A 27,294-nucleotide genomic window follows, 5' to 3' on the forward strand; every position below is an offset into this window, starting at 1 on the left:
ATGAGGCTGGCACACTGTGAACAAGGGGGGAGACAGGCAGAGAAGTGGGCAGGGAGCCAGATGGTGCCCAGTCTTGAAGTTCGTGGAAGGGAGGCCTGCTGTGGTTAGGGGGTGTGCAGCTGACAAATGATGTGATCTAACTTGTTTTCATGTCATTTGATCTTCTGTGTGAAATGCATGTCGGGGCAGAGTGATGGCCGGAGAACCACTGGCAGGATCCTTACGGCTAATCTAGGGGAGATGATGTGATGTGGATTGGAGGGTGGCTGGCTCTGGGATCCAGGAAAGTGGGGGAAAGACACCATCTCCTGCTGGGAAGGTCTGTAAAGAATTTGTGGCCATGTGTAGTCTACCACAGACAAGAAGACTGAGGCCAGAAAGAGAATGCGACTGATCCACGACCACACATCATGTTAGGCTCAGAGCCTGGGCCTCCTGACATCAGTTCATGAGGTTCCATCAACACCCACAGAGCCTCTCTTGGAAGGGGAGGCAGAAATATGTGCCCAGGGAAGAGTAAACGCTTTCACCTAATCCACCTGTAATGAAATCCATCTTGGGGTGCCTGGGTGGCTCAGTCGGTTGAGCATTCGACTCTTGGTTTCAGCTGAGATCATGATCTCAGGGTTGTGGGATCGAGCCCCACGTTGGGCTCCTCGCTCAGTGCGGAGTCGGCTTGAGATTCTCTCTCTCCCTCTTCCTCTGCCCTTCCCCCGGCTCTCTCTCTTTCTTTCTCTCTCAAATAAATAAATAAGTCTTAAAAATAATCAACCTCACTCTTGCCATTTCAAGCCCCCCTCAGTGGCACCAACAGAGATTTCTGGGGGGACAGCAAGTCAGAGCCAATCGTTGACAAGAAGCAGAGAAAGTATGGGTGGGACGAAGGTTTTGATCTCCCCTTTCAGGACGTCAAAGGACAAAAGACTTGGCTTTATTTTAAAGGATCCTGAAGAGGAGTTCTGGGCTCCACCAGCCAGTAGCATGTAGCAGTCACTGCCCAGGGCAGGCTGGCTGCACTGGTCACGTGTTTGTCTCCTCCACTAGACTGTGTCTGATCCCTCTCAGTGTTCTCTGAGCTTGCTGGGAAATACATGCCAAATAAATATTTTGGGAAGAAATCCAGCCCCATGCTGAGGATGGAGTGAGTGGAAGGATAAAGTTCTTGCCTGGCTGTGAGGTTCATCACAGAAGCAGAGAACTTGTCAGATTCTAATTACAGTGTTCTCCTGAAACCAATCCTACACTATATGTTAACGAACTTGAACTTAAATTTAAAAAAATAAAAAATAAATAACCACAGTGTTTACTGTTGTACCATCGAGCCGTGTATAGAGTAGGTGTTTAGTAAATATTTACTGAATGAATGAGTGAGTGAATGAATGAGTGAACCTTCTCAGTCCCTCACAAGCCAAATTCACGCTCTAATCTAGAAAAACTTTGCGACTCCGGGAATGCAGAAGTGTGGCTCCACCTAGTGGACACTCTGGGATTATGCTTGGAATTTAAACCTTTTCCCCCACTTTTTTTTTGAAATGTGGAGCTTCTATGATTGCTTATTCCCACTTCACCCAGTTCGGCACAGCCCACCAAGTATGGCAGCATAGCCCTGCAGGTGAGAGAAGCCTATCTGGAGCTCTGAAATGGGCAATTTGAGAAAGACACTGTTAGGGGATAGAGGGGGCCAGATAGATGAAATGGCTTACAGCAGCCAATGTGTAAGGAACACTGGACCAGGTATTCAGAGACCTGTCGGTGCTTTGCTGTGTGGCCTTGGGCAACACACTTGCTCTCTCTGAGCTTCAGTTTTATCATCACAATGCTGTGTGCCCTTCATTTTCCTGGGTTAATCCTCGGACCCTAATACAGCCTCATTGGACATGTGGGGGCCACCAGGCCCAATTACAGCTGAGGCAAGTGGCTTTAGATTAAGGAAGGAGCCCAAGACCTCACAGCAAAGGGTCCAAACCAGGATTTGAATTCAGATCCAAGTGACTCCAACACCTGTCCGGATGACATTGCACTGTACCTCCTCTAGGTGCTTTCTAAAGCGCTTTTATGGTGCCACACATCTTCTTAAACCTGCACCTCTCCCTTTGAGAGTTGCAGATGTGGTTTCTGGAGTCAAACTCCCTCAGTTTTACTTACATACCTGATTCTATTCACAGACCTACTGATAAGGAATGTGACCTTGGTCATAACTTCATTTCTCTCTATTTTGGTTTTCCTGTCTTTCAGATGGGATTAACAACAACAAAGGTTTGAGATTATATGTGTGTGTGTGTATGTACATAAATACGTACACACACACGCTCAGATTACTACCCGGGACATCCAATAAGTATTTGTATGTTTTAACTATTTTTTGCCTTTGGACCTTTGCTACTCCTTATGACATAGCCTCAAATAGCTGTACATTTAGATCTTTAATATTTTTCCAAGTAAGGCCTATTCATGGTCACAGAGACATATTGGCAGGACTCAAGAAAGGACAACTTTCACTGTGCACTCTCAGGGTTAGACCCCATTACAGGACGACCCTGCCTATAGGACACTATGAATGAATATATGAAATGTATGGATAATTGCAATTATATTGTGACTGGCATAGGTATACTGACTCCATTCTTTGGGGGTAGAAGTATTACTTTCTTAATTGCAAATATTTAAAATGAATTGAAATTTTTATCAACTTATTTTTGCCTTTCTTCATTTTTTTATACCTGGAGCTTCCAAAACAGATGTGACCTGGGTTTCTCTTGGCTTCCCAGAGGCCCCGATCTATGCCAAAGTAGCAGGACTGCGAAACATTAAACCCCAGAGATGCCCTGGAAGATGAAATATAAATGAGCGTGCTCAGCTGTCTGAGAAAGCCCATGATCACCCGGCTGAATGTGGTCGACCATGGCTCTTTTTGGGGGGGGGTGGAGAACCTGAGCTCATCGCTAGAGACTGTTTCTGTTGATTTTCCTGTGATTCAGGAACCTATGGGGAAGAAATTCCTTCCATACCACCATGCTGCTCGGTGAGTGGAGACCCAAACTCACCTCCCTGGAACAGAGCTTTTCCACTTCGGCACTACTGACATTGGGGCTGGATAATTCTGCGTTGGAGCCTGTCCTGTGCCTTGTGGGTTGGTTAGCAGCATCCTGGCCTCTGCCCACTAGATGCCAGGAGCATCTCTCTCCCTCAGGTGGGACAACGACAAATGCCTCCAGACATTGCCAAATGCTCCCGAGGGGGGCATAGTGTCACAAGGCAGGTGGTTTGCTAAACCAAGTCCCAATCATGGGGTTAGTGCCCCTGGCCAGGGTTTTTTGGTGAAGGACATGATGATGATTTGTGCACAGAGCTGGCTGAAGTGGGAAGTTGTCCTTGAATTATCTAGATAACTGATTCATTCTCCTCTATGCTGCATTAGAGGCAAAGCCTTGGTCTCCCTGGGATGAAAAAGTCATGTTTCATCAATAGGGATACAGAGACAGAACCCGAAGGGCTGGAATCCTAGGAGTTTGGGGCACTCTGTAAAAATCACAGTTTCTTGTTATAACGCTCATGCTCTCATGAGCATTTCTAAGGAAGCCGATTCAGACTGCCACAGGGTCCCCGAGCTCACACATTCTCTTTCAAGCCTTCACAATTCTTTCCTTCAATCGTCTTCTCCATTCCTGCCCATAGTGGCCTGTCTGCCCCACTTGGGACACAAGCTGTTTTTGGCAAACCTCATGCATGTGTATGCAGTTTTATAAACAGCACTTAATTTTCTGTGTCATTTTCCCCCAGAGTGGGATGATTTTTATCTAATGCTTGTTAAAGAAGCTAATTCCTAAAGTTGTCAGCAGAAACAGGTGGCTGGAAAGGGGGATTGCATACATAGTGTTCTAAGGCTTTTGACACAATGTCCCCCCCTGGCGAGAGACATCAGGAAAGAAGCAGGTAAGGTAATTTACCAGACATTGATAGCGGGCGGGGAAAAGCATCTCCCACCTCTGGTCAGGGGAGAAACCATTGGCGGGAGAAGGATGCACAGTTGACTCTCCAAGACTCTCAGAGAGCGAGGCGGTCTTAAAAATGACTCATTACAGCACAGTGAATCAAACACCCTAAGGATCTTCTCCCGCACCCCACCCTGGTCTGTTCCCCAAGTCCTCACCATCTGCAGATCACCTTTTCAGGCACGTCTGCAGTGTCCTTAGAGAGACAGAAGGGCCTGATGCAGTCACAGCAGCCTGCCCTTCTCAGACTCCAGGTGCTCAGGGGAAAATGCAGATTCCAGGGCATTAGGTCAGGGGTAAGGGGTCAGATTCGGCATTCCCAACAAACTCCCCATGAGCTCGATGTGACTGTCTGTGGGCCGCACTTCAAGAAGCAAGGGAACGGAGCACTTCTTTTAGGAAACGCTACCAACCTCAAGCAGTGGAGAAATGACGGGGGAGCCAAGGAAGCGTCGGACTTGTCCCGGGGTGCCAACAAGAGTGGGGACGAAGGCGGTGTGGGGCTGGTGCGCTGGTCCCGGGGCCGGGGTCCCACTCTCTGCTGTGCTCTTTCTCTCCTTTGAAACGGAAGAGGCCCCAGAAGGAGAGGCAGCTGACCTGTAACCTCCTCGGAGGACAATTAAAGGACTTTACCCAACCAGAAAACTCCTCGGTTCCGGTCCATCCTACCTACCGTCTGCCACTCTGCTTTAACACAAGCCCGGGATGACGGACACCACAAACCCGAAACGAGGCCCTTCCTTGAGGCTGGCATTCCTGAAAGCCCCTCAGACTACCCTCCTTCCAGCTCAGCTTGCGCCCACGGCCACACCGTATGTTGTTCAGTGTCCCGACTTCCGGCTACCTTGACAAGCGCAGACCTAGGAGTCATCTGTCTCCTGGTTTTACCAGCACAAAATGAGACAACAAAACCCATGCATGTCCTGGGCTTTCTCAGTCCGCCCCTGGGCTCTGCTCCCCGGAGTACAGAGGTTTTGAAGGTGAAGATGCTGTGTATACTGTCAGAAATGGGAGCAGACAGAACTGGGTTGCTGGTCAAACTGGCCCATTAAAACAAACAAACAAACAAACAAACAAACAAAAACAACCCCCGGGGAGCCTGGGTGGTGCGGTCGGTTAAGCGCCTGATTCTTGGTTTGGGCTCAGGTCATGATCTCAGGGTGGTAAGATCGAGCCCTGCATTGGGCTCTGTGCTCAGAAGGGAGTCTGCTTGAGATTCTCCCTCTCCCTCTCCCACCACTCCCTACAGGCTCTCTCTCTAAAATCAGTCCATCAATCAATCAATCCTAAAAAACAAAACAAAACCCAATAACCGTGAAAAGACTAGAATGCCCAGGTAAGCTTGAGGAGTTTCCGGCGGCTTATATTTTGATGCTTCTGAGAGGTTGCAACTAAAAGCAAAATTTGTTTTTCTGGTGCCTGTAGCAGCAGAAAGCAAAGGAACCTCTCGTCCTCTGCATGGGGGCCAAAAGAAGCGGCCAGGTCGATGCGGGGCAGGCACGGGGCCCGGGGTTCACTGTCTTCCCCCTCGGAAGGGAATGAAGGAGGTCTTAGTTCACATGCACCAGGGGCCTTTCCTCTTTTACGAAGCTCTGCGAAGCAGTTGAGTCTTTGAAGTCTTTCTCGGCTCTAACAAGGGACTAAGACCCAAACCTCCCAAATTCAGATTGTTCCCTGGGCCCAGAAAGAGAAATAAACCACACCCGGCTCCCTCCAGCCCCCGAGTGACAGAGCACAAGTCTTGGAGGCCAGGAGGGGCCTCTTAAGTATGCGCCCCTGGGTCAGCGATGCCCATCACCGTGTCACTGTTTGGGGGTGAAATCAGCCATTAGAGAACTTCTCCCAGGTGCTTTCTCTACTTATCAGCATGGCTGAGGACCCAGGTGGGTGGGACTTTGGCCCAATAAGAGCCAAAAATCTGAGATGGGAAAGGCGTAGGCTCAGAGGCATAACGGGCCAACTATGTCTCCTGTCGCCCCATGGCCTTGTTGAGCGTGACCTCGACTATCAGTGTGACCTTGGGCCCATCTGCACAAGAGGTATGGGGGGGGTCCCTTCACACCAGGAGTTAGCTTGGCAGCAACTCTGTCCCCAGACTGTGTCTGTGTGTCAGGAGCACCTTGAGGGACTTCAGCCAGCTTCCTTGCCTCTGTCCCCAGTGATGGTCAATACCCACTGAGTATTGGTCCATCTGAACTGAACCTTTACACCACTCAACACTCCTGTCTCAACCAAACAAAACTCACACACAAAAAACTGCATCCGGAAGAAGCTGAGCTTGGCATAACAGTTCACCACCGATACACGTGATTAACCTTTGCCTGACCTCAGAAGGCTTTTTCTTCCTCTTCTGAATGGCTATCTGAATGGTCATTTTTTTAAAGCAGCAGAGAGGAGAGAAGGATCTCATTTTCCCATCTCCCTTGAAAGGAGACATTTTCTTTTATTTTTTTTAATTTTTAAATTCTTTTTATTTTTTAAGATTTTATTTTTAGGGGCACCTGGGTGCTCAGTCATTAAGCATCTGCCTTCGGCTCAGGTCATGATCCCAGGGTCCTGGGATCGAGCCCCGCATCGGGCTCCCTGCTCAGCCAGGAGCCTGCTTCTCCCTCACCCTCTGACCCTCCCACTGCTTGTGTGCTCTCTCTCTCTGTCAAATAAATAATCTTAAAAAAAAATATTTTATTTTTAAGTAATCTCTACACCCAACAATGGGGCTTGAGCCCGCAACCCCGAAATCAAGAGTTGCATGCTCCACCGACTGAGCCAGCCAGGAGCCCTGAAAGGAGGCATTTTAAACAAAGAGCATGGCGAAGACTTAGAGCTTGCTTAGAAGTCAGACCAACACAGTCTGCACCAACATTCCGGCGCCGCACGCACTTTTAGCCTTGTTGTCTTCACCTCAGTTTCCCTATCTGTAATGTAAAATGGGAATACAAATCCCCATCCGGTAGGAGTCATCGTGAGGATGGAGATAATGCTCATGAAGCACTCGGGAAAGTGTCTGCCGCATGATAAAAGCTCAATAAACATTAGATCTCACTGTGTTGAGTCAGAGCCGTATTGGATTTTACTTGTTTTCATATGTCTATACATTGCAGGTGTGTCTCGCACACCACAGGATTGAGCTGTGGCAGTCCTTCGTCTGTCGGGAGAGCATTCTCTAAAACCGACCCTGTCCTTCCAGGCCAATTTCTGCACTCAAAGGTGTAAGAGAGGGACATGAGATATAGAAGGATGAGAAACGCACCACTCTCCTGTGCCCTGGAAGTGACATTTCAGCCACATGGAAGCATCTTCGAAGCAGCACACAGAGGCATGGTACTTGAGCATTGTTTCTATCACCTCTGGGATGAAATGTGACAACCAGTTGACAGGCACCTAGTAAGATTCTGTACCTGAGAGTTCCGAGCAGGAGATGAACACAAGCCTGGGGTCCCCCGGGGGCTCCAGGGAGTGAGGCTGTCAAGGGAGTGTCATGAATTAAACTGGACCCCGGTGGGTGACTCCTGGAACTCAACAGTGTAGTAGGAGGGGAGCTGGTAGGCGGCCCTGGGCAGGATGCTGACAGAGCCACTGCTGGCCTCGGGAGAATGAGGTGGAGTGAGCCATTCAGCCAGCTTCCCTCTTGCTTCCCCCCTGCTTGGGGGACAAGGTGTGCTGCGTTTTGACAGAGCCTTACCTCCCGCCATCGCTTCAATCGGGCCTCTCCCTCACCTGCTGTGTCAATGCAGTGACATCCCCATTACGTAGGAGGGAAGACCGAGGCTGGCAGGCACCCGTGGCCAAACTGATGCACGACTCCTGGTTTTTCTCTGTTGAATCTGGTTTAAAAATGCAGAACTGATGCGGTGTTGACACGTGCAATTTCCCAGACCTGGATTTCATTCTACTCTCAGAAATGGCCCTTCCCTAACTTGATTGCTTTACTGAAATCCATTTTTTCCCCCTTTATAAAAAGAAGTCCCATTTTTCAGTAACTGAATTGCTGCTAGCTACTTTTTCTCTTCCCAGCTGGTGAGGTTTTGTAGACCATTTCTCTTCCTTCTGTATTAGATAAGTAAGAGTAATGAATTGATCTGCTGCCTCACTAACATGATGAGGATAAATGGGGTGGCAGGCTTTAATAAAATCCAGCACTGACAAAAAAATGAAGGCAGGGAAGTCATTACAAATTCTATAAAAGATATATCAAGATGGATCGGTTTTCTGAGGCCAAATAGATGATTAATATCAGAAGGAGAGAACCGATAATGACAATATCTCTGAGTCGTAAGGGACCTTTAAATTCTACCCCCCATATTTTGCTTGAATCTCTGTCAAGTGGTTGACTAGCATTTTCTTGAATGCTTCCTGTGATGGGAAACTCACTGCCCCTGTGTCAGCTCATTCCATCTTTGGAATGCTTTGCTCTGACTTTTAAAAGTTCTTATTCATACCCAAGTCTTCCTTTCTACGGGCCAAACATCCCAGTTCTTTCAGCCACTCTTTCACTGTCAGGTTACTTTCCTCTGATAAGTCTGTGACCTTCATTAAGTACAGGGGACATCTGTCATGTTCATGGCCACCCATCATCTTTCTCCATAGAAATCCCCTGGGATCCGTCCTGTCCCCTGAAGGCAGCAGCGAGAACTGCAACTCCCGGCCCCCCCTCCCCACCCCAGCTAAGCATAGTCATGTGACCAAGGTTCTGCCAGTCGGCTGTGCTGGAATGAAAGTCTGATTCCGAAGGGGACGCCACCAGGGCATGGGAGCTTCCGTTTTGTGGTTTAAGTGGAGGCAGAGGCGCTGAACTTTTTGCTGGATTTGCAGGTTAAGTCCTGAGGCGGGAGTGGTATTGGTGCTTGTGACCGAAGTCGTCACGGAAATCAAGTTCTCCATCACCATGGAACTGCTGTTACTGACTTCTGCCTTCATAGTATTTGGTGGCAGAAGTGGCAGCAAGGACTTCATCAGGCCTTTCCTGTGTCATGGTTTGTAAGTGATCCCTAGAAGCTCTGCCTTTCAAATGGTTTCTCTAGCCCATCACCAAGTGTCTGAATTGTCTAATATCTGAATAAATCCCCTTTCTTCTTAAATTAGGCAGAGTTGCTTGTTCTAGGAACCCTGACTTGTGCAGACCCTGAACCGAATGCACGACTCCAGGAGGGATCTCCTCAGTGCAGAGAGGATCATCATCACCTCCTCACTCTAGCGATTATGCTTCTATTAATGTAGCCTACAGCTAAATGAGCTCTTCTAAGCAACTATATCATATTGCTGATTTTCATTAAAGTCACTGAAACTCTCACATAGCAGGGGTAGAGATTCATCCCCTGGTCTAAGGAACTTCTAGAAAAAAAAAGACTTTGTGCTTTCTTATTACTGGTTCAACAGAAAACAATCTCTGAGCACCCCCCACAACCACAATATTTAATATATGAGAGTGATTCCTTTGAAGTGCTGAAAATTCAGTCATTTGCTTGACAAGGAAAGAAAGTAGAGACTAATTATGGATAAAATCTGCTGCTCTTTCTTCTTCCCACCCACTCATTCCCCACAGCAACTGGCTGACAAGTCTCAAGGTCACCCAGCAGCCATTTTGGACCAGACGCTTCCCTCATCATCCTCCACTATCAAAGTAATTTTAGTGAAGATGGGAGGGACAGCTGTCTTTGATCATTCCCTTCTCGGTCCTCCTTGGTGTCCTTGCCGCTCTCAGGAGGGCTCTGTGAGCCCAGAAAGAAGTCTCATGAAACAGTCTTAAAATAAACAAGAGTTTTCTTCTTTCCTCCTCCACCAATACTGAAGGAAAACGGAAAACCAAAGTGAGAAAGGATGGGTGTTTCATGCCACAGCAGAGAGGCAGGTCCCACATGCGTGCTAGGCCATCAGTAAACACCCGGCACATAAATACATTTGATTTGGACTAAAAGCAGACCAGGAAAAGTGAAGGTAGAATGGGGTTGTGGGTGAATAATTCCTTGGGCTCAATTAAAACTCTTTGAACCCTCTACCTAGGAAAATGTAATTTCAAATGAGTTCCCCAGATGTATGGCTAAAATGTCTTCATGGTCTGGGACAGAAGGAAAGGCTCATAATAACCCACAAGGTTGAGATTCCAGAGAGGTGGGTGACAGGACAGAAGCCAAGGGTTAGTCTGGCAGCAGAAAGGGTTGGAGATGAATCTCTGACCTCCATACTTGACACCTTTGCTATTCAAGCGATGCCCCCCGCCCCCCGAATGGCAGCACGAGCATCACCTAGAGGCTTATTGGAAATGCTGAATCTCAAGCCTGACCCAGCCCTACTTAATCAGAACCTGCATTTCAACGAGATCCCCAATGACGTGCATGTAGAGTGAGCCTGAAAAGTGCTTCCCTACACCATCAGTGAGATGTATGGAGAGGTCCATCAATGGTAGAAGCTGAAGGACCATTTAGGCCATGTGAGAGCAGTGGTCTCCTATGATCCATGACTAACACCCAAGTGTTGGACTAACATCACAACACAGTCTCCCCTCAACGCTGCAGGATGAGAAAGTCATATCCGGCTCTCAAGAGACATCACTGTTTTCTGGGAGCTACAAGCAGAGAACCAGCTGTCAGAGCCAAGCTGTCTTACTGCCATACTTCCTGACACATGCCTGCATTTGGTTAAAAGGACATGGGACACGGGGATACTACTCAGCAATAAAAAGGAACAGACTCTTGATACCTGCAACATCCTTGGATGGATCTCAAGGGCATTATGCAGAGTGAAGCAAGCCACTTACTGAACAGTTCTATTTATAGAACATTCTCAAAATGACAAACCTGTAGAGGTAGAACACAGTTCTGTGGTTGCCAGGGCTGGGATCGTATGAGAGGAGGAGGGGCGTGGGAGTGACTAGGAAGGTGGGGCACAGGGACACCTTTGTGGTGCAGAGCAGTGATTGGGGTGGTGGTAAAATGGATCTATACTCGTGACAAAATGGCATTGACTTAGACACATGCATTGTGCCAATGTCAATTTCCTGGTTTCGATAACGTACTAGAGACAGTTAAGATGCCTCCATTGGAGGGAAGTGGGTGAAGGGTATAAGGACCTCTCTGTACTATCTTCACAACTTCCTGTGAATCTGTAATTATTTAAAAACGAAAAGCGAAAAGAACAACACAAAAAGGAGATGGTGGTCATGAGGCTATGATTTGATGAGATGCATCCTCATCATAAAACATTGTGGAACCTTGTTGTAAGGCTTTTACTTGATTTCTTGCCTCTTTTACCAAAGACATCATTGTACATTGAGGTTCCTTTACCTAAGTCCTCCAGGATGCAATCCAGAATGTTCTATCCCACTAAATGGTGTTACCGCAAGGTTCTAATACATGAGTGTAGCAAGAGGAGTGTGACATGTTCAGTCTAGGCGCACAGAACATCAGCTCAGAAAGGCTTTCATTTAGAGTAGGTCCAGAATGGAGAAGGGGCCCAGCCAAGGTCACCAAGTAGTTGATGGCAGCAACAGGACTGGAGGCGGGATCTGGTGCCCGGCCTGGAGCCCGGAGCCCCTCCATTCTACCCACCTGCCAACTCTCCTGGCAGCTCTTCATCCCAGAGTTTTGAGGTGGCATTAAAATTCAGAACTCATCCGAGGTTAACTCTGAAAGCAACATCCAAAGAACGCATCAATGCCAACAGGGCATCTCTTTTAATTGCCTATTCACGCAGACAGATTGTCTTTTCATATTCGGAGCTAAACTTGGAGGCATGTCCTTTCATAGGGCACTCATTACCCCACTGCCTCATCAGTAATGGGAACTAATGTGCAACGTGATTGCTGAGTGCGAGTTCTATTTTCTCCTACCAAGCAGGAAGTTTAAAATCTGCTGGGTTATTTTTAAAGAGGGTGAAAAAATAGGCATCCTATCAGCTTCCCAGTGGTCATGTCCAAGGCACATGCTGTTTTACCCAAGGCATTGGCCAGGTTGGGAGGGACACAGGTGATGTGAAGTTTCACCAGGAGGATTTCTCAGTGGAGGGGTGGGGGAGGGGTGGGGGATGAGTGTCCACATACTCAAGTGGCAGGAATGGATGAGGGCTAGCTGCCACTTTGTTGAGGACAGTGGTCCTGGCATTTTCTGGAGTTGACAATTGGTGTTTTCTTCCCCTGGGGATTTGTGGCTATCTGCCTCCTCTTCAGCCATGGTCCCCAGCCCTGGACTGAGTCGAACCAGCGGGTCTGTTCCTGCTTGGTCATTTGCGGGGCCTTGGACTCGCGTCAAATGGGTCACAAATGTGAGTCTCACGTTCCCAAGTAGATGAGGAGTTAGGGAGAGCGAATCCCTGCAACTCTAATATTTAGCAAATATAGTGATAATGTGAAAGCATTTTTAGTACTTATATTTAGTATTTATGAAATATTTACAGTACTTATATGAAGAAAAATCTAGTTGAACTTGGCTTCCATTGACTTAAACATTTCTTGATCACTGACTTTGTGTGAGGCACCATGCTAGGAACTAGGATTGCAATAGAGCTGTTTTTGGAGAATTTCTCCACATTCCCTGGAACAAGTAGCACAACCCTAGAGATGACAAACCACCCTGGGAATGGCTGCAGTAGAAAGTTCTAGAAATGAAGGACAGCTGATGGGCACTGAGGAGGGCACTTGAGGTAATGAACACTCAGTGTTATATGCAACTGATGAATCCCTAAATTCTACCTCTGAAACTAATAATACACTATGTGTTAACTAAATTGAATTTAAATAAAAATAATCAAAAAAAGGAAATGAAGGGCCGAATTGTTAACCCTCCCTTCCTTGTGTGAATCATCAGGTTCTCCTTCCCTCTGCTTGGTCTTACAAGTTTGGAAGTGCCTTTCTCTGCTACTGTGTAGGAGGGCCTGCACAAAATCTTGCTTAATCTTCTCAATGATGCTATTAACTAGTTATATTTACACCAATTGTTCAGAAGAGAAAAACGAAAACTGGATTTTGTGATTGATTTGTCCAATGTCTCAGGGCTAGTCAGGGGCTGTACTGGCTCAGATACGTGAACGTTTCCAGACCTGCTTGCAGCCCGAAGCTTGGCAATGGCTGTGCATCTCCCTGATGTGAACCCTCAAGCCAAGAAGCCCAGGAAACCGTCTTGCAGGGTGTCTGGTCAGGCCAGTCGGAAAGGGAGCTAGAATGGTGGGATGTGGATCTGCGCCCATTCGTCTGTGACTCAAGCTAGCGACTGCCAAGTGAGGGGCAGAGGGAGTGAGCGTGGAATTTGAAGACAACAGGGAACCCAGGACTAGTGAAATAAAAGATTTTCTCCAACGGCTGTGTGGGATCCTTACCCTTTATCCACCCTGCCTGAACACGGCGCAGTAACAGATGAGGTGGGATGAAACAAGGCCCAGTTGGACTAACACTTCTGGCCTGGGGCTTCACAGGGAAAAACAACGCAAGCCACAGAACCAGAATCACAGGACTAAAGAATCTCAGGGGCAGAGAAGATCTCAGAAGCCCCTCCATCCAACCGGACCCTGAGGGGTGGCTACACTGTCTTCTAGCTTCTGCCTCCTGTGATGGGAGCTCACACCTTGATCGCCATTTTGGGTGGACTTCTCCTTCTTTTGGGAAGCATGGATGACATTTAAATGTGGTATATACAAGACCAACCGCACATGGGCATCTTGGGGGCCGCAGAAGCCAAGTAGGGGCCTTTGTGTTTATTCAGGTGGCTGCATGCACACCCTCCCCCAGTTCCTCCTAGCTGTGGAAGGGGTGGAGGGTGCTTTGTGGCAGGCAGGTGGGCTCAGCCTTCTCCCCCCAAGCTGTTTAGGGCCTCAGATGCTACAGGCTTCACTAAGGACCGAATGACAAAGCCTCCCGTCAGAGAAGTAAAAGGCAAATGCGGTAGCATATACTTGATCTTTGCAAGAGGAATAAATCAAATGGTGTACTCACCCTGAGGCCACACAGAGGGTGATGCACAGTCAAAAATAAATCGACCTTCTGTTCTCCAGGCCTGACTCAGAGTTCTGGCCCCCAGAATTTCTTAAAGAACACAAGGAAGGAATTTCTTAAAGAAACAGAGCTTGCCTGCTAAGCAGGGCCCAGGGGCTGGTGAGGTCAGCCGTTTACCGGGCCTCCCTGGCCCAGGCCTCCTTGCCCTGGCTTCCTGTAGGCCTTGTGGGTGAGCCAGCGGATATCAATCTTCACCCAGACCCGGGCTGGGCCAGAGCAGACCAGGTGGGGCCTTGGTCTGACCTCAGTGATGAGGATACCCAAGAAGAGAGCTGCTTGTCCCTCTGTGGCCCCCCCGCCACCCCAGAATGCTGCCACCATCACAAACATCAAGTCAGGCTGGCCCTTGGTGGGAGACACGCCATGTGGGGAGAACTTCTTTTTCTCCATCTTCCCACTCCCCAGAAAGCTTCCTTAGGGCACACAAGTGACAGCCAGAGCTAAACGCTCTGCAGGCTGATTAGCTGCATTAGGCCAGTGGCCGGGGTGGTGGCGCCTCTAAGTCCTCCAAGGGGGGCACCCACAGGTGTATGCAGACCTGGGGGACTCGAGTCTGCACACCAACCTCTGCTTGACAGAGCAGACAGGTGGCGGCCCACTGCCAACGACACGAGCCCCTGTCTTTCACCTGGTGTCTTCATTTTCCTTGACTCTTTCTGCAGGGCCACATTTTCCAGTCTTTCAACTGAATGAAGTTCTCAGGCCCCACCTGCCGGGAAAGAGCTCACTCGTACCACACACATGATGCGCGGCTTGGGAAAATCATTTAATGACAGAGAAAGCACACACCAAACTATAACAGAAGCGCGTCGGGAGTTGCCCCTGTACAACTCGGAGGCCAGAGGCCCCAAACTAGCATAGGACATTCGCGGGGAAGTCAGTCATGGTGAAGGGAACATCATATAGCATTTCTGAGAACACAGAGGAGGAAGGAGGCAGCGATGGCTCACACACGGGCTGTGTATCTTCTGGAACGTGGCCTCCTCTGCAGGCAGTTTCTCTCCCCCCCCCCACCCCCCCTTCTTCATCTGATGGTAGGACCTGGGGAGGTTTGCAAATGACCAAGTAAGAGAGAGGCCTCGTAGATCCAAATCACTTGAGGGCCAATGTTGTAGGCAGACGCGGCCCAGGCGCTCCATGGGTCACACCCATGTAACTTGGCATTAGTCCTCTGGACGGTGGCTCAGGGAGCAAGTATGATGGGTGACAGCAGCTTCTCTAGAGTCTAGGGTCTGTGCACGACTTCGCAAAGGCATGCTAGGAAAGAGGTTTACCCATGAGACTGTGCCAACCCCAAAGGCTAAAAGTCATTCTCGTTTCTAACTAGGTTTCAAATTAACGGACAAGAAAAAAAAAGAAAGGCAGCAACTCAAAAATTACTTGGAATATTGTGGCACTTCACCAATCTCTTTTGCTTATAATATATGGCAGAGCAAAACGGAACCCTGTCGATATAAACTTTCATTATAGATAACCCTATAACTGTACACTCTCGGAATACAGAAAGAATCCTTCCTATCGTACATGTCTCATCTTTAAAAATAATCTAACATAGTCATATTCTCTGGCTAGTAACAAACTATTAACATCTTCTGAGAATACAGAGAAAACTTTGGGATTAACAGTAAATCCTCTGGCGTGCGCCCTCCCCACCCCCCATCAGCATCATCTATGAACGCATTTCTGCAAAAGCATCCCAGAATCATTGTTAAAGGAAAGGAATATGTTCTAGTTTTCACCAAATGGATTTTTAGCAAGAAGTGATGGAACATTTTTTACCTTGGCAAAAATGAAGCACAAACATAACATTTCACTGGTTCGGGCCCATGCAAATGCATGTTTTGTTATGTGGGGGGTGTTTTATTCTCACCCCGAAATCACGATTAGCATGCACATTGTTTTCAACTATCAAGTTAGAGATAATTATTGGCAGTGCACCTCTCTGTGTAACCATGATCACTAAGGCAAGATTATTATTTTACCTTGTATAGAATATCAGCAATATCTTGTCAGATGCATGTTTATATAGTATAGACCTGCAACTTACTTTTTTTTTTAAAAACAGAAACAAAAACAAAACTCAAAACACAGATCCCTAAACACAATTCAATTGAAAATGAACTGTTAAGCTTTTAGAAATAGATTTTAAACTACAAGGCTGCCCTGTTTTTTGTTTTGTTATGAATATTTTAAAAAGTTCCCACCCCTAAAAATTTGCCAAATTATTTCTTCGCTCTTGGTAACAGTCTCGCGAATTTGCTACCATGGCTGACTCTCCCTGAACTGCAGTGACGAAGGTCCTTCATGGGAACACGATGCTCGTCAGGGTCAGACCAGTTACGTTCTCTGGCTCTCAACCGGCAACCCAGACGACCTTTAGTCCTCAATCCATCCATTGGACGGTGGTCCCGGCGACGGGTGTTTGACCGCCCCAGGGGTGCTTTCCGATGGGCTTGGCTTGGCTGCCCCATGTTGACCTTCGCGCGCTGGACCCCACTGCCATCTGACTGGTGGCATGTCCTTTGTTTTTCAACAGGAACGCACGGGAGCTGAAATTGCTTATTCGAGAGAAGCTGAGGCAGTGGAGACAGCTCCTTGGCCTAGCCAAAAACAGACGCCAGGTGAACTTGGTATGTGTTTGTGTGAAGCCAATGCAGCAGCAGGATCTGGAAAGTCCCCGGGAACCGTTCCCTGCTCTGGACGTTTCATACGACAGAACCTTTGGAAGAGGACAAGTGGATTGACTGAATCCTGATGGCCAACGTCCTCTGTAAGTCCTGGAGCACATCCTGGCCTGTCCCTTCGCCATTTTTGTCATAGAGGAGCTGCTTGAAGCCTTCGTTTTCAATGAGGACCATCATGTTTTTGAGAAAGTAGCCTTCACAGTATGCGGAGAGCTCTGTGACTCCAAGGAACTGTGGAGAGAGACAGGAAGCAGGAGGAGGTTATGGTTCTGAAATGCACCTGGCTGCCTGCATACCTAATAATGGAGAACAGCCGTGAAGGTAGACTGACGACAACAACAGCCCTGATTCTCTGCCCTTTGCTCTGTATTCACCTAGGTGGCTGGGGCTCATTTCTCCCTGGCGTGGCCCTGTGACGTCCTCAGGCCAACAGCAGGGGGCAGCAGTGAGAGCCGCCAATCCTGAGCTAGCTTTAAGGGGCCAGGTGTGGACTTCGCGCTCTTGCTCAGAACCCGGGCTCTGCAGCAGAACAGGCCCAGGCGAGCCTGCTTGGAGGGTGAGCGGCTCCAGGAAACTGAGAGGAGACAGTGACAGAGCCCAGCCAGGGTCACCAGAGCCAAGCACAGCGGACCAGCCAACTGATTTCAGAAGCAAGGCCCATGGAGACCAGAAGAAACTTCCAGCTCTCCTGTCGACTCACGGGGCTGAAAAGTGCTTACTGGTTTAACCCCTGGGTTTTGCGTTTCTTTGTTGTACTGTAGCTAACCCGCACATGAATGGAGTTGCAGACACAGCTCTAAGCTCTTCGAGTACTAACCCATTTGACTCTCACAGCAAACCCGAGTGGGCATGGACTACCTATGCCCTGGATTTAGGGCAGTGGCTTCTCAACCAGCGGTGATTTTGCCTCCCAGGGGACATCTGGAAAAGCCTGGAGGCCGTCTGGTTGTCACAACTGGGTGGTGGTGGTGATGTATGTACTATCGGCATCTAATGGGTGGAAGCCAGGGATGCTGCTAAAGCTCTCACGATGCACAGGACAGCCCCTGCCGCAGAGGATCCCGCAGCTCAAGCTGTCAGTGCCGAGGTTGAGAAAGTGATCTAGAGACGGGGTTCCTCACAGACTAAGCCAGTGGGGAAGGGATTATGTTGACCTAGCTCAGGGGCCAAGCCAAGGGCTTGGCACATGGCAGACACTTAGTCTTTGTTGAATGTATGAGTGAACAGTTAACTAACAGAGTAATGGACTCACAGTGAACATTTCCTGAGAGCTTACAATATGCCAGGCACCTCGCAAGGCACTTCGCGTGCATCATCTCATTTAATCTTCAACTTTCCTGGAGGCAGGCGTATTACCACCTCCAATTTACAGACGAGGAAACAGATAAGAGAGTAACCTACAAAAAAAATCATGCAGTGCGTCCAGGGCAGAACCAGGAATGGAACCCTGGCAATTCAAGTCCTTAAGGCTGTGCGCTTAACAACCAAGACATTGCCTCCAGCCTGACACCATTACTCAGAGGCCGGGTGTTTAGCCGCATGCGTGTGCCTGGTGGAGGGACTCATGTTTGAGGCACAGAAGTAAATGTGGATATGTCGGTTGGCTGTCTACAGACCTTTTCTACAGTTTCCAAAGCTTGTAAGTCTATCACAATGAACTGGATGCTCAGAAGTTGTTAAGAGCTCCTTGAGATGACATCCTGCTACTTTATTTAGATGAATTATCTAAATCATCTAAATGCTGAATCATCCTTCTGAACTCCCTAATAACCTGTCCTTTAAACTAGAGATTCACTTTAAGTTGGCAGATGTGGAATGGTGCAGTGATAATGAGGCAGTGCCAACAGGGTTTCAGTGGAATGAGCTGGAACACTCGGATTCAAGTGAGGGCTCCCCTACCTTCCTGAATATGTGACCAGGGCTGGGTGACTTGGCCCCTAGCTTAGGTTCATCATTTTCAAAATGAGAATTAGGACACCAGCATTCCAAATCTTGTTGGGATGATTTATGGCATGATTTTGTCATCTGTCACACTTAGGAGAGGCAGAGCTAAGGGAGGGGCCTCTGGGATCTTTTCTTCCTTCCTTCCTTCCTTCCTTCCTGATTTACGACTTTAGCTATCAGCTGTTGGGCAAGTATATAATCTCTCTTTGCCTCAAAATTCCTATCTGTAAAATGGGGATGATGATAATACCTACTTAATAGTCTGTTGTTGAGATTGAATGAGATAATGCAAGGAGTGTCAGAGTAACGGTCAACTGTAGTCACACTCACTGCTAGTTGTCATTGTAAATGTAAACTATTACTCTCCTTCTCACCAACTGGTATCCAGTGACCCACATGGACAAAGTACGTGGTCAGGCTGGGAGAAAGGGAACTGACTGTATCTACAGAACCTAGCCCAGGGGCGCCTGGGTGGCTCAGTTGGTTGAGCATCTGACTCTTGGTTTTGGCTCAGGTCATGATCTCACGGTTGTGGGATTGAGCCCCACATCAGGCTCCGTGCTCAGTGGGGAATCTGCTTAAAGATTCTCCCCCTTTGCCCCTTCCCCCCCACAATAAATAAAAATACATCTAAAAAAAAAAGAACCTAGCCCAGCTAACTGGCCCTTAGAAGGACCAAGCCTGTAACCATGAACTCCCTGACACCATGTGCTAATTCACTGAGCCAAAGGCAACTCTGTGTATAAAAACCATGTGCAACCTTGTGCAAATCAAATCACTTTTCTGTGCCTCAGTTTCCCCAGTTATAAAATGAAAGGAATGAACCAGAGGCACCAGGTAATTATGAGGTCTCTGAGAGATTCAGAAGATGCGGTGAGGTTTATCAGGTGAGAGGGCTTGTTACCACCCAATGTTCATACTGGGGCTGGGAGAGATCTTAGGAATGCTTTCATTCTTTCAACATGAACCCTGCTCTTAGAGTCATAGAGTAAAAGCCCTCACTGTACAGGCAGGGAAACTGAGGCTCAGAGTTGCCTATCTTTGATTCTGTGGACACAGAGAGCATCCCCCTTTACCACACCTGGCCATTCACTTTGTATATGAATGTCACTCAGCATAAGGTAGTGTAAGTGGAGAACAGTAAGTGTAAATGGAGAACAATAAATACTTACATTTATATTTGGTGATATTTATTCAATGGTGACTATACATCAGACCCTTGACTACCTCCACACAGCTAATTACTGACAGAACTGGGGTGGGAACTCTCATCTCCTGGACCAATGGTTGACAAATTGAGGGCCTGTGGGCAAAATCTGGCCCACTAACTGCTTTGGTAAATAAAGTTTTATTGGAACACAACCACATCCATCGTTTCCATGTCATCTATGGCTGCTTTTGTGTGACTACGGCAGAGTTGAGGAGGTATAACAGTGACCGTTTGGCCTGTGTGGAAATATCTACCTGGTCTTCCACAGAAAAATTTGCTGACCTCTATCCCTAGACGATAATTTTTCAAGGACAGAGACTATGTCTTACTAATTTATTATATTCTGATGAATACAGTTCCTGGTAAATAGTGGGTGCTCAATGAACACTAATGAATTCCCTGGTTTCCAAATCTGTGTTCTTTCTAGCACAGTGCACTGTTGAGCTTACTGCACTAGCTTAGATTCAATTTGATGAACCAGCCTATTCTTTTTCCCAGGTTGAAAGATAACTCGAAAGGGCCATCAGAAGCTCCAGGCACACCCCCCCTTTTTTTTTAAGATTTTATTTATTTGTCAGAGAGGGAACACAAGCAGGGGAAGTGGGAGAGGGAGAAGCAGGCTTCCCGTGGAGCAGGGAGCCTGATGCGGGGCTCGATCCCAGGACCCTGCGATCATGACCTGAGCCAAAGGCAGACGCTTAACAACTGAGCCACCCAGGTGCCCCTCCAGGGCCCCTTTTTCATGACTGAATAGTTTGGAACAGCTTTGCCGGGGGAAAACAAGATGGCTAAGCCATGCATTTATGGGATGGCCTTCTCATCTGTATAAAATTCCACAGCTGTCTCAGTTAGATGTCATATAGAGGTATTGTTGCCAAGGGCTTGTTGACATTTGGAGCATTGTTATTAGCGTGTAAATGCCTGTGTTTCCTGGGGTTCCAACCAAGAGTTGGTTTCTTTCTTTTCCATCTTTCACTAAACTAGCCTCAATTTGCAGCACAATCTGCCAGGAATAGAACTCATGCAGCATGTGATCATCAGTGGTGGTGCAGTACCCAGAGCACGGGGGAAGCAGCGCAGAGAAAGGGCATGGGCTGGCTGGCTTTGCCCTGTCCCCCATGCAAGTATCATGAGGGGCCGACTTCTGCATTGGAAATACAGCAGGATGTGGCCTGGGGGCCGTGGCAGTGGCCGGAGTCTGTAAAAGGCAAAGCTCTGACTGCAAAGGTGTATACGCCAAAGGGGCAGCTCCCTGCCAGAGGTATTCAAAGCCTGCAGCACACGTGTATTCCCAGCCTGGGCTCACACCGCATCCGGCTGCATTATTAAATACGAGAGCTACGGAAGCCGCTTGCCAAGGAGCCTGGAGTGATTAAAATGGATCGCTGTCAAGAGGACCGGCCACGGCAAAGCCACTGGTGGGTGCTGGGTTCACAGGGCACTTTGAAGGTCCATGGCCAGGGGAGGGGAAGAGCTACAAGGAACAACCAGGCTCTCCTCTTGGGTAGAGAGCAGCCTCTGGATGCTTTCCTGCGAAGTCATCAGTTTAAGATTAAAAAAAATGTACTGTGTCCTGAGAAACCAGATTTTGGTAAAACCTTCACTTAACTAAAATACCTAGTGCATGTGCGTGCATGCGTGTGCATGTGTGTGTGTAGGAAACAGCTTGTAGTTGTTGATTTACTGATGACCAATCAGAAGATCTTTTCTGAGTACCAACAATTATTGCACATATTTCAAACATTTATTAGGCCAGACAATAAACACAAGGTTAGGAACCTGTGCTTTGGAGTAAGACAAATCTAGACTTACACTTCTGGGTATATGCCCCAAAGAACTAAAAGCAGAGACTTGAACAGATATTTGTCTACTCCCCCCCGCCCGGCGCCATGTTCATAGCAGCATTATCCACAGTAGCCAAAGAGTGGAAGCCATCTAAGTGTCCATTGACAGATGAATGGATAGACACAGTGTGGTCTCCCCATACAAGGAAATACTATACAGCTTTAAAAAGAAATGAAATGGGATGCCTGGGTGACTCAGTCCTTAGGTATCTGCCTTCGGCTCAGATCAGGATCCCAAGGACCTGGGATCGAGTCCCATGTTGGGCTCCCTGCTCAGCGGGAAGCCTGCTTCTCCCTCTGCCTGCCGTTCCCCCTGCTTGTGCTCTCTCTCAAATAAATAAATAAAATCTTAAAAAAAAAAAGAAATGAAATTCTGACACATGCTACAGCATGGATGAACCTTGAGAGCACTGTGCTAATGGAAATAAGCCAGTCACAAAGGGCCAATACTCCATGATTTCACTTACATCAGGTCCCTAGGGGAGTCAAATTCATAGAGATATAAGGTTAAGTGGTGGTTTCAGGGGCTGAGGGGAGTGGGAAATGGGGACTTAGTGTTTTGTAGGTACAGAGTTTCCGTTTGGGAAGATGGAAAGCTCTGGAAACGGATGGTGGTGATGGTTGTATAGCAGTGTGAATGTGCTGAATGCCCCTCAAATGTACACTTAATAAATGGCTAAAATGCTAAATTTCATGTTATGTGCATTTACTACAGTAAAAAAAATCTCCATAGCTGTGTGACCTTAAGCAAGTTACTTCACCTCTCTGTGCCTCAGTTTCCTTATTATGACATGGGACTAATGATAGTGTTTACCTAAAAGGGTTGCAGGGAGGGTTAAAAAGGAAGATGTGTCAAGGCTCTTAGTACAGGCGACTGCACGCTAAAAGGGCCTCTTGAGTGTTGGCGTAAGAGAGAAAACATCTCAAAGGCAGCCCGAGTTTTCCCAAAAAGTGAGAGCGTAATCCATGTCAGTTGTCACTCTACAGCCTTGAGGATGTGGGAGATGTGTCCTGAGCTCCAGGACACAGAACAAGACTTTTTTGTTTTAATTCCTGCTCACAACTCATTTCATTGTTTCTTCTAGCAAATGCTAATGTGTCTGTCCTGAGCACATGGGACCAAATGAAATGGCACCTGGACAAAGTATTTGAATTCTCTTGGTTCCAGTACCCCCACAGGTGACATGAATTGGATGAGGTCAGTGGTCCCCCAACACTGGAGTCAAGACTGGCCTTAGGGCAGAAGTCACAACAGGGACCCCAGGAGCTTGTTAAAAATATAGATTCCTGGGGCGCCTGGCTGGCTCAGTCTGTTAAGTGCCCAACTCTTGATTTCAGCTCAGGTCATGATTTCTTGGTTGTGAGATCAGGCCCCACATCGGGCTCTGCATTCAGCTTGGAGTCTGCTTCAGATTCTCTCTCCCTCTCCCCCTCCCCGCCCCCGCTCATGTGCTCTCTCACTCTAAAATAAATACATCTTTAAAAAAATATATACAGATTCCTGAGCCCCACTGCAGAGACCGTTCGGGGGTAGGGGCTAAAGATTCTGGACTCTCCCCAGGTGATTCTGATTAGGTGTTGGGTCCACCTGACCAGGAGGACCCCTTGGGGGTCTCCAGGGCTGTTCTCAACCTTGGCCATATCTGAAATCACCTGGAAGCTCTGGAAAATATCTTTTCCCAAGCTCCACCCCCAGAGGCAGATTTAATTGGTCTTTGATAGGCCCCAGGCATAGGGATTTTAAGTGAGTGCCCAGGTGATTCTCCTGTGTAGTCAGTTCTAGAACGGTGTGGTGCTCATACTTGAGCATGCACCAGAGTCACCTGGAGGGCTTGCAAAGCCATAGATGGTGGGCCTCTCCCCCAGAGTTTCTGGTTCAGGGGGTCTGGGATGGGGCTCTAGAATATACATTTCTAACAAGTTCCCCGAAGAGGCTGATGTTTCTGGATTGGAGAACACACCTGGAGAGCCACTATTCCAGAAACTTGTTACTCAAGGTGTGGCTTAGACCAGCAGCAGAGGCTTCACCTGGGAGCTTGTTAGAAACGCAGACCAGGGCCCACCTGGGGGTTTGCTGAGTCAGGGTCTGCGATGTGATTCAAGTGCACATTTGCATTCGAAAAGCACTGTTTTGGAAACAACTCTGCTTTTGAAACTTTCTGCTCTCACTGTATTCTGGAGGGGCGAGATGAAGGGCAAGGCATCTTTTCTAGAGTGGGAGGCCGAGGGGGGAGGAATGCAGGCAGCTCAGCCTGGAGTGGGCAGGCCAGCGTCAGCTCTCTGCCCCGAGCCACTTCGGTCCCCGGCGCATGCTCCAGGCAGCCCGGGCAGGATTGATTACCTTGGCGTGATTGTAAATATCCACACAGTTGTCAGTGTTAATGCTCTTTGCGCAGATGATCTCACAGTGTCGCTGCAAAGCCTCCAGCTGGAAAAATTTAGCGGCAGACAGAAGCTAAAAATCATAAGAAGAGCCTGTTAGAGGTTGGGAGGTGGAAATAAAGGGAGGACAATGGGGAAAATCCTCATTTTTCCACAGAGATGTCCCAAGGAGAAGGGCTGGGAGCACAGGTGTGGGTCTGTCACTTTAAAGCACAAAGGAAACCCTAGAAACTGAGACACAGGGATAGAACTCTGTTGCGGAGGAAGATGGCCGAGGGGAGGGGGCTGAAGGGAACCAGGTTCACGGCTATTCTAGCGGGAGGTCAAGCAAAAATGCTTACAGTTGCCGTGTCCAGAAATAAGGAAGTAAGGGTGAACGCCCTTAGTTAGCAAGATGGACACGGATGCGGCTCACTCCTTCTGTTCAACCGGGTGTCCCCACAAAGGTCACCTTGGAGAAGCATCCCGGACCATGCCACCTCGGGTCACTTCCCTCCGTCACTGTCCGGCTTCCTTACCCGGCCTCAGTCGTCCTCCAAGCCCTTCTCCCAGCAGACATGATGTCATGCTGTCGCCCTCAGAGAGCCCGAGAGGGCAGGGGTCTCGGTCCCTTTGCATACTGCCGTGGCGGCCCCTGAGAGGTCAAAGGGACTGACTTTGTGAGGAAAGGATGGGGTGGGGGTGGGGGCAGGGGGAGCTGCTTTTTGGTGACAAGCTCTTCTGCATTATTTATGTGATTTACACGTGCGTTTGTTATTTCGATTTTAAAATAAAAACAAACGTGACAAAAGAGCCCACATCCTCAGATGGTAGCTTGGTCTGCAGGTGGAGAAGTGTCAGAGGCGCGGTCCAGAGAAACGAGAGAGGAACTGTGGGGGGGTGGTGGCGGGGGGGGGAGACGATGACCATGGAAGGGTTTGCGGAGTCCGAAGGGAGGGATAAATGGGCCACCCAGTGAATACACAGCCCTTACGGCACTCCCCAGGTGCCAGGCACCGTTCTAGGCACCTTATTATATAATCTTACAATCTTAAAAACCCAATGAGGTAGATCTTGTTATTCCCATTTCCAGGTGAGGAAACTGAGGCTCAGAGAGGTTAAATAATGCCCAAGATCACACAGCTCAGACGGGGAAGAGCCTGGATCAAAACCCCGATTGGCCCAGAGTCTGTGTTTTCATCACTGTGTGGGGTTATCTTTTGAAGGACCGACAGTGCTCTGACATCTCTAATCAGCCAGGCACCCTGGACTTTGGACACCTGAATGGGATCTTGGCTCCTTTGCTCGGGATTACCAGAGTGATTTTGGCTTCTGGTAGGAAAACCGACAAGGGCTCCACTTTGAGGAAGGGGCAGGGACTCTTGGCCTTGGGCAGAAGGGAGCAGAAACAAGGCCCCTGGACTCAGAAGGGGCGGGCAGTCTTGACGGAGAGGTAGGCAGCAGGTACGGGGGAGCCAAGGGGCCTTGGGAAGAAGGGAGAGTCATCCTGAGCCCTTATAATCGGCTCCCGGCATCTGCATCAATGGACACATTGTGATTTAAGGAATGTTTTCCGATGCTAGAAGTCACCAAGGATAGCTCCTAATGTTTGCACCCCAGCTGTGCCTAGAGCTAGAGCTGGCCTCAGCCTCCTCAGTAAACTTACCTTACCCTGCCCCAAAGCCAATTAATGTTGGATTTTGCAGAGTTGCTATTGCAAGTGCACCAAGCACCCTGGTTTTCCAGGAAGGGGCTCTGCTGAGAAGCCCTCGGGAGGCCCAAGGAGGCAGGCAGGACCCCAAGGTCTGCACCCAAGTGAAAACCCAACACAGGTCCCCCGCAGACACTGCCAACACATGCCGGTGCCCTGAGTTTACAGAGATGCCACCCACCCAACAGCACAACAGATGCCTTACCTCCATTATCTCGTTGTTTTTAATGAGCAGTGACTCTGGACCACCATAGTAGAGATACTGCATGACCAGCTGGAAGAAAGGACACAGAGGGCAGAGCGTCAGTCTGGGGTCAGCACACAGACACAATCCTCTTACAGCTGGGCAGTTTGTGCGTCCCTCTAGAACATCTGCTCTTGCTGGATCGCTGCCTTATGGGAGAAGTTCCACTTAGGACACATTTCCTAGTTGGATAGTTTTCCTTATTGCATGCTGCCATTTGTCTCCCTGTGGTTCTGCTGGATTCCAGGTGCACCCCCAGCTCTGCTCTCCATCTAGAGATGGCAATCAGAGCTCTCCCCTCCCACCTCCCACCCCATCCGGCTGCCCCCAAAACACTTGGCTTGAAGAGCCTGCACCAGCGGCTGATCCCTGATCCGTTCCGGGAGCATGGCCAGGTTTGACTAGAAAATTCTTACTTAAATCCCAGAGAGAGACTCTGGGCTACCACGGGACCACCTGATCCGGGATGAAGCTGTCAGGGGTCGGGGGTTTCAATGTCTCGTTGATGGTGTGAGCAGTCCGAGCCAGGCTGCGCTCTGTTCACGTGATTCAGGAGGCCTGAATGGTGTGCCAAGTCCCAGAGCTTTGCCAACTGATGTCCCTTTAGGATGTGCAGAACTGGCCGTCACCACTTCCCATGAAACTGTTAATTTTTTAGGTGGTGCGTAGGCTTTCCAAGTGGGCATGGTCTTCTCCACCATCGTCCGCTGCCTGTCTTACGACACACGGACTCCCTGTCTGGCCCCACGGCAGCTGTGCTGGGAACATCTGTAGACTGGCTACATCCCATCTTTGGGCACTTGCAAAATGAGGCACTGGGGCTGGGCCATGCGCTACGGTCCCTGCAGGCTCCAGTGGTCTGTGACCACCATAGGGGCAGTGGTGAAGGGCAAGGACCCTGCACTCGGGCTGCCTCAGTTTCCAATCAGGCTCTGCCACTTAAACACTGGGTGACCTGAATTAGGTTAGGCTCTCTGTGCCTCAGTTTCATCACCTGTAAAGTGGGGCTAACATTACATACCTCATGTGATGAGGATTATATGACATGGAACAGGCCTAGCAAGGGCCTGGCACGTGGCAAGAACTCAGTAAATGTTAGCTCTTTGATTTTTCTGAGGTGGAAACATCTTTCTCCAGCAGCGCCTCTGCTGTGTTTTCCACTCAGGTCACTCGAGGCCCTTTGTGACCAATCTCAATCTACCTTTTGCATGTGTGTTTACAAGTAGTAGTTTTCTTAAAAAATATGTTGTTTACAGTTTTACTGAGCTATATTTCACATAATGAAAACTGCTTCTGTTTAAAGTGCCCAGGCCACTGGTTTTAGT

General features: G+C 48.5%; 1 protein-coding gene across 3 annotated transcripts in view; it reads right to left on the reverse strand.

The window, feature by feature from the left end:
* Positions 1–14,724: 14,724 nt before the first annotated feature.
* Positions 14,725–27,294, reverse strand: part of BTBD11 (BTB domain containing 11) — a 297,415-nt gene continuing 284,845 nt past the window's right edge. For all 3 annotated transcript variants that reach the window (XM_027595654.2, XM_027595656.2, XM_027595655.2), the window contains 3 exons: positions 25,931–25,999; positions 23,995–24,108; positions 14,725–16,886 (listed from right to left, as the gene is read on the reverse strand). In XM_027595654.2, the coding sequence (XP_027451455.1) occupies positions 16,677–16,886; positions 23,995–24,108; positions 25,931–25,999 (393 nt within the window). In that variant the 3' untranslated portion in view covers positions 14,725–16,676. The remainder of the gene's footprint in view (positions 16,887–23,994; positions 24,109–25,930; positions 26,000–27,294) is intronic.

The sequence above is a fragment of the Zalophus californianus genome, chromosome 9 (assembly GCF_009762305.2).
Source record: "Zalophus californianus isolate mZalCal1 chromosome 9, mZalCal1.pri.v2, whole genome shotgun sequence".
NCBI lineage: Eukaryota > Metazoa > Chordata > Mammalia > Carnivora > Otariidae > Zalophus > Zalophus californianus.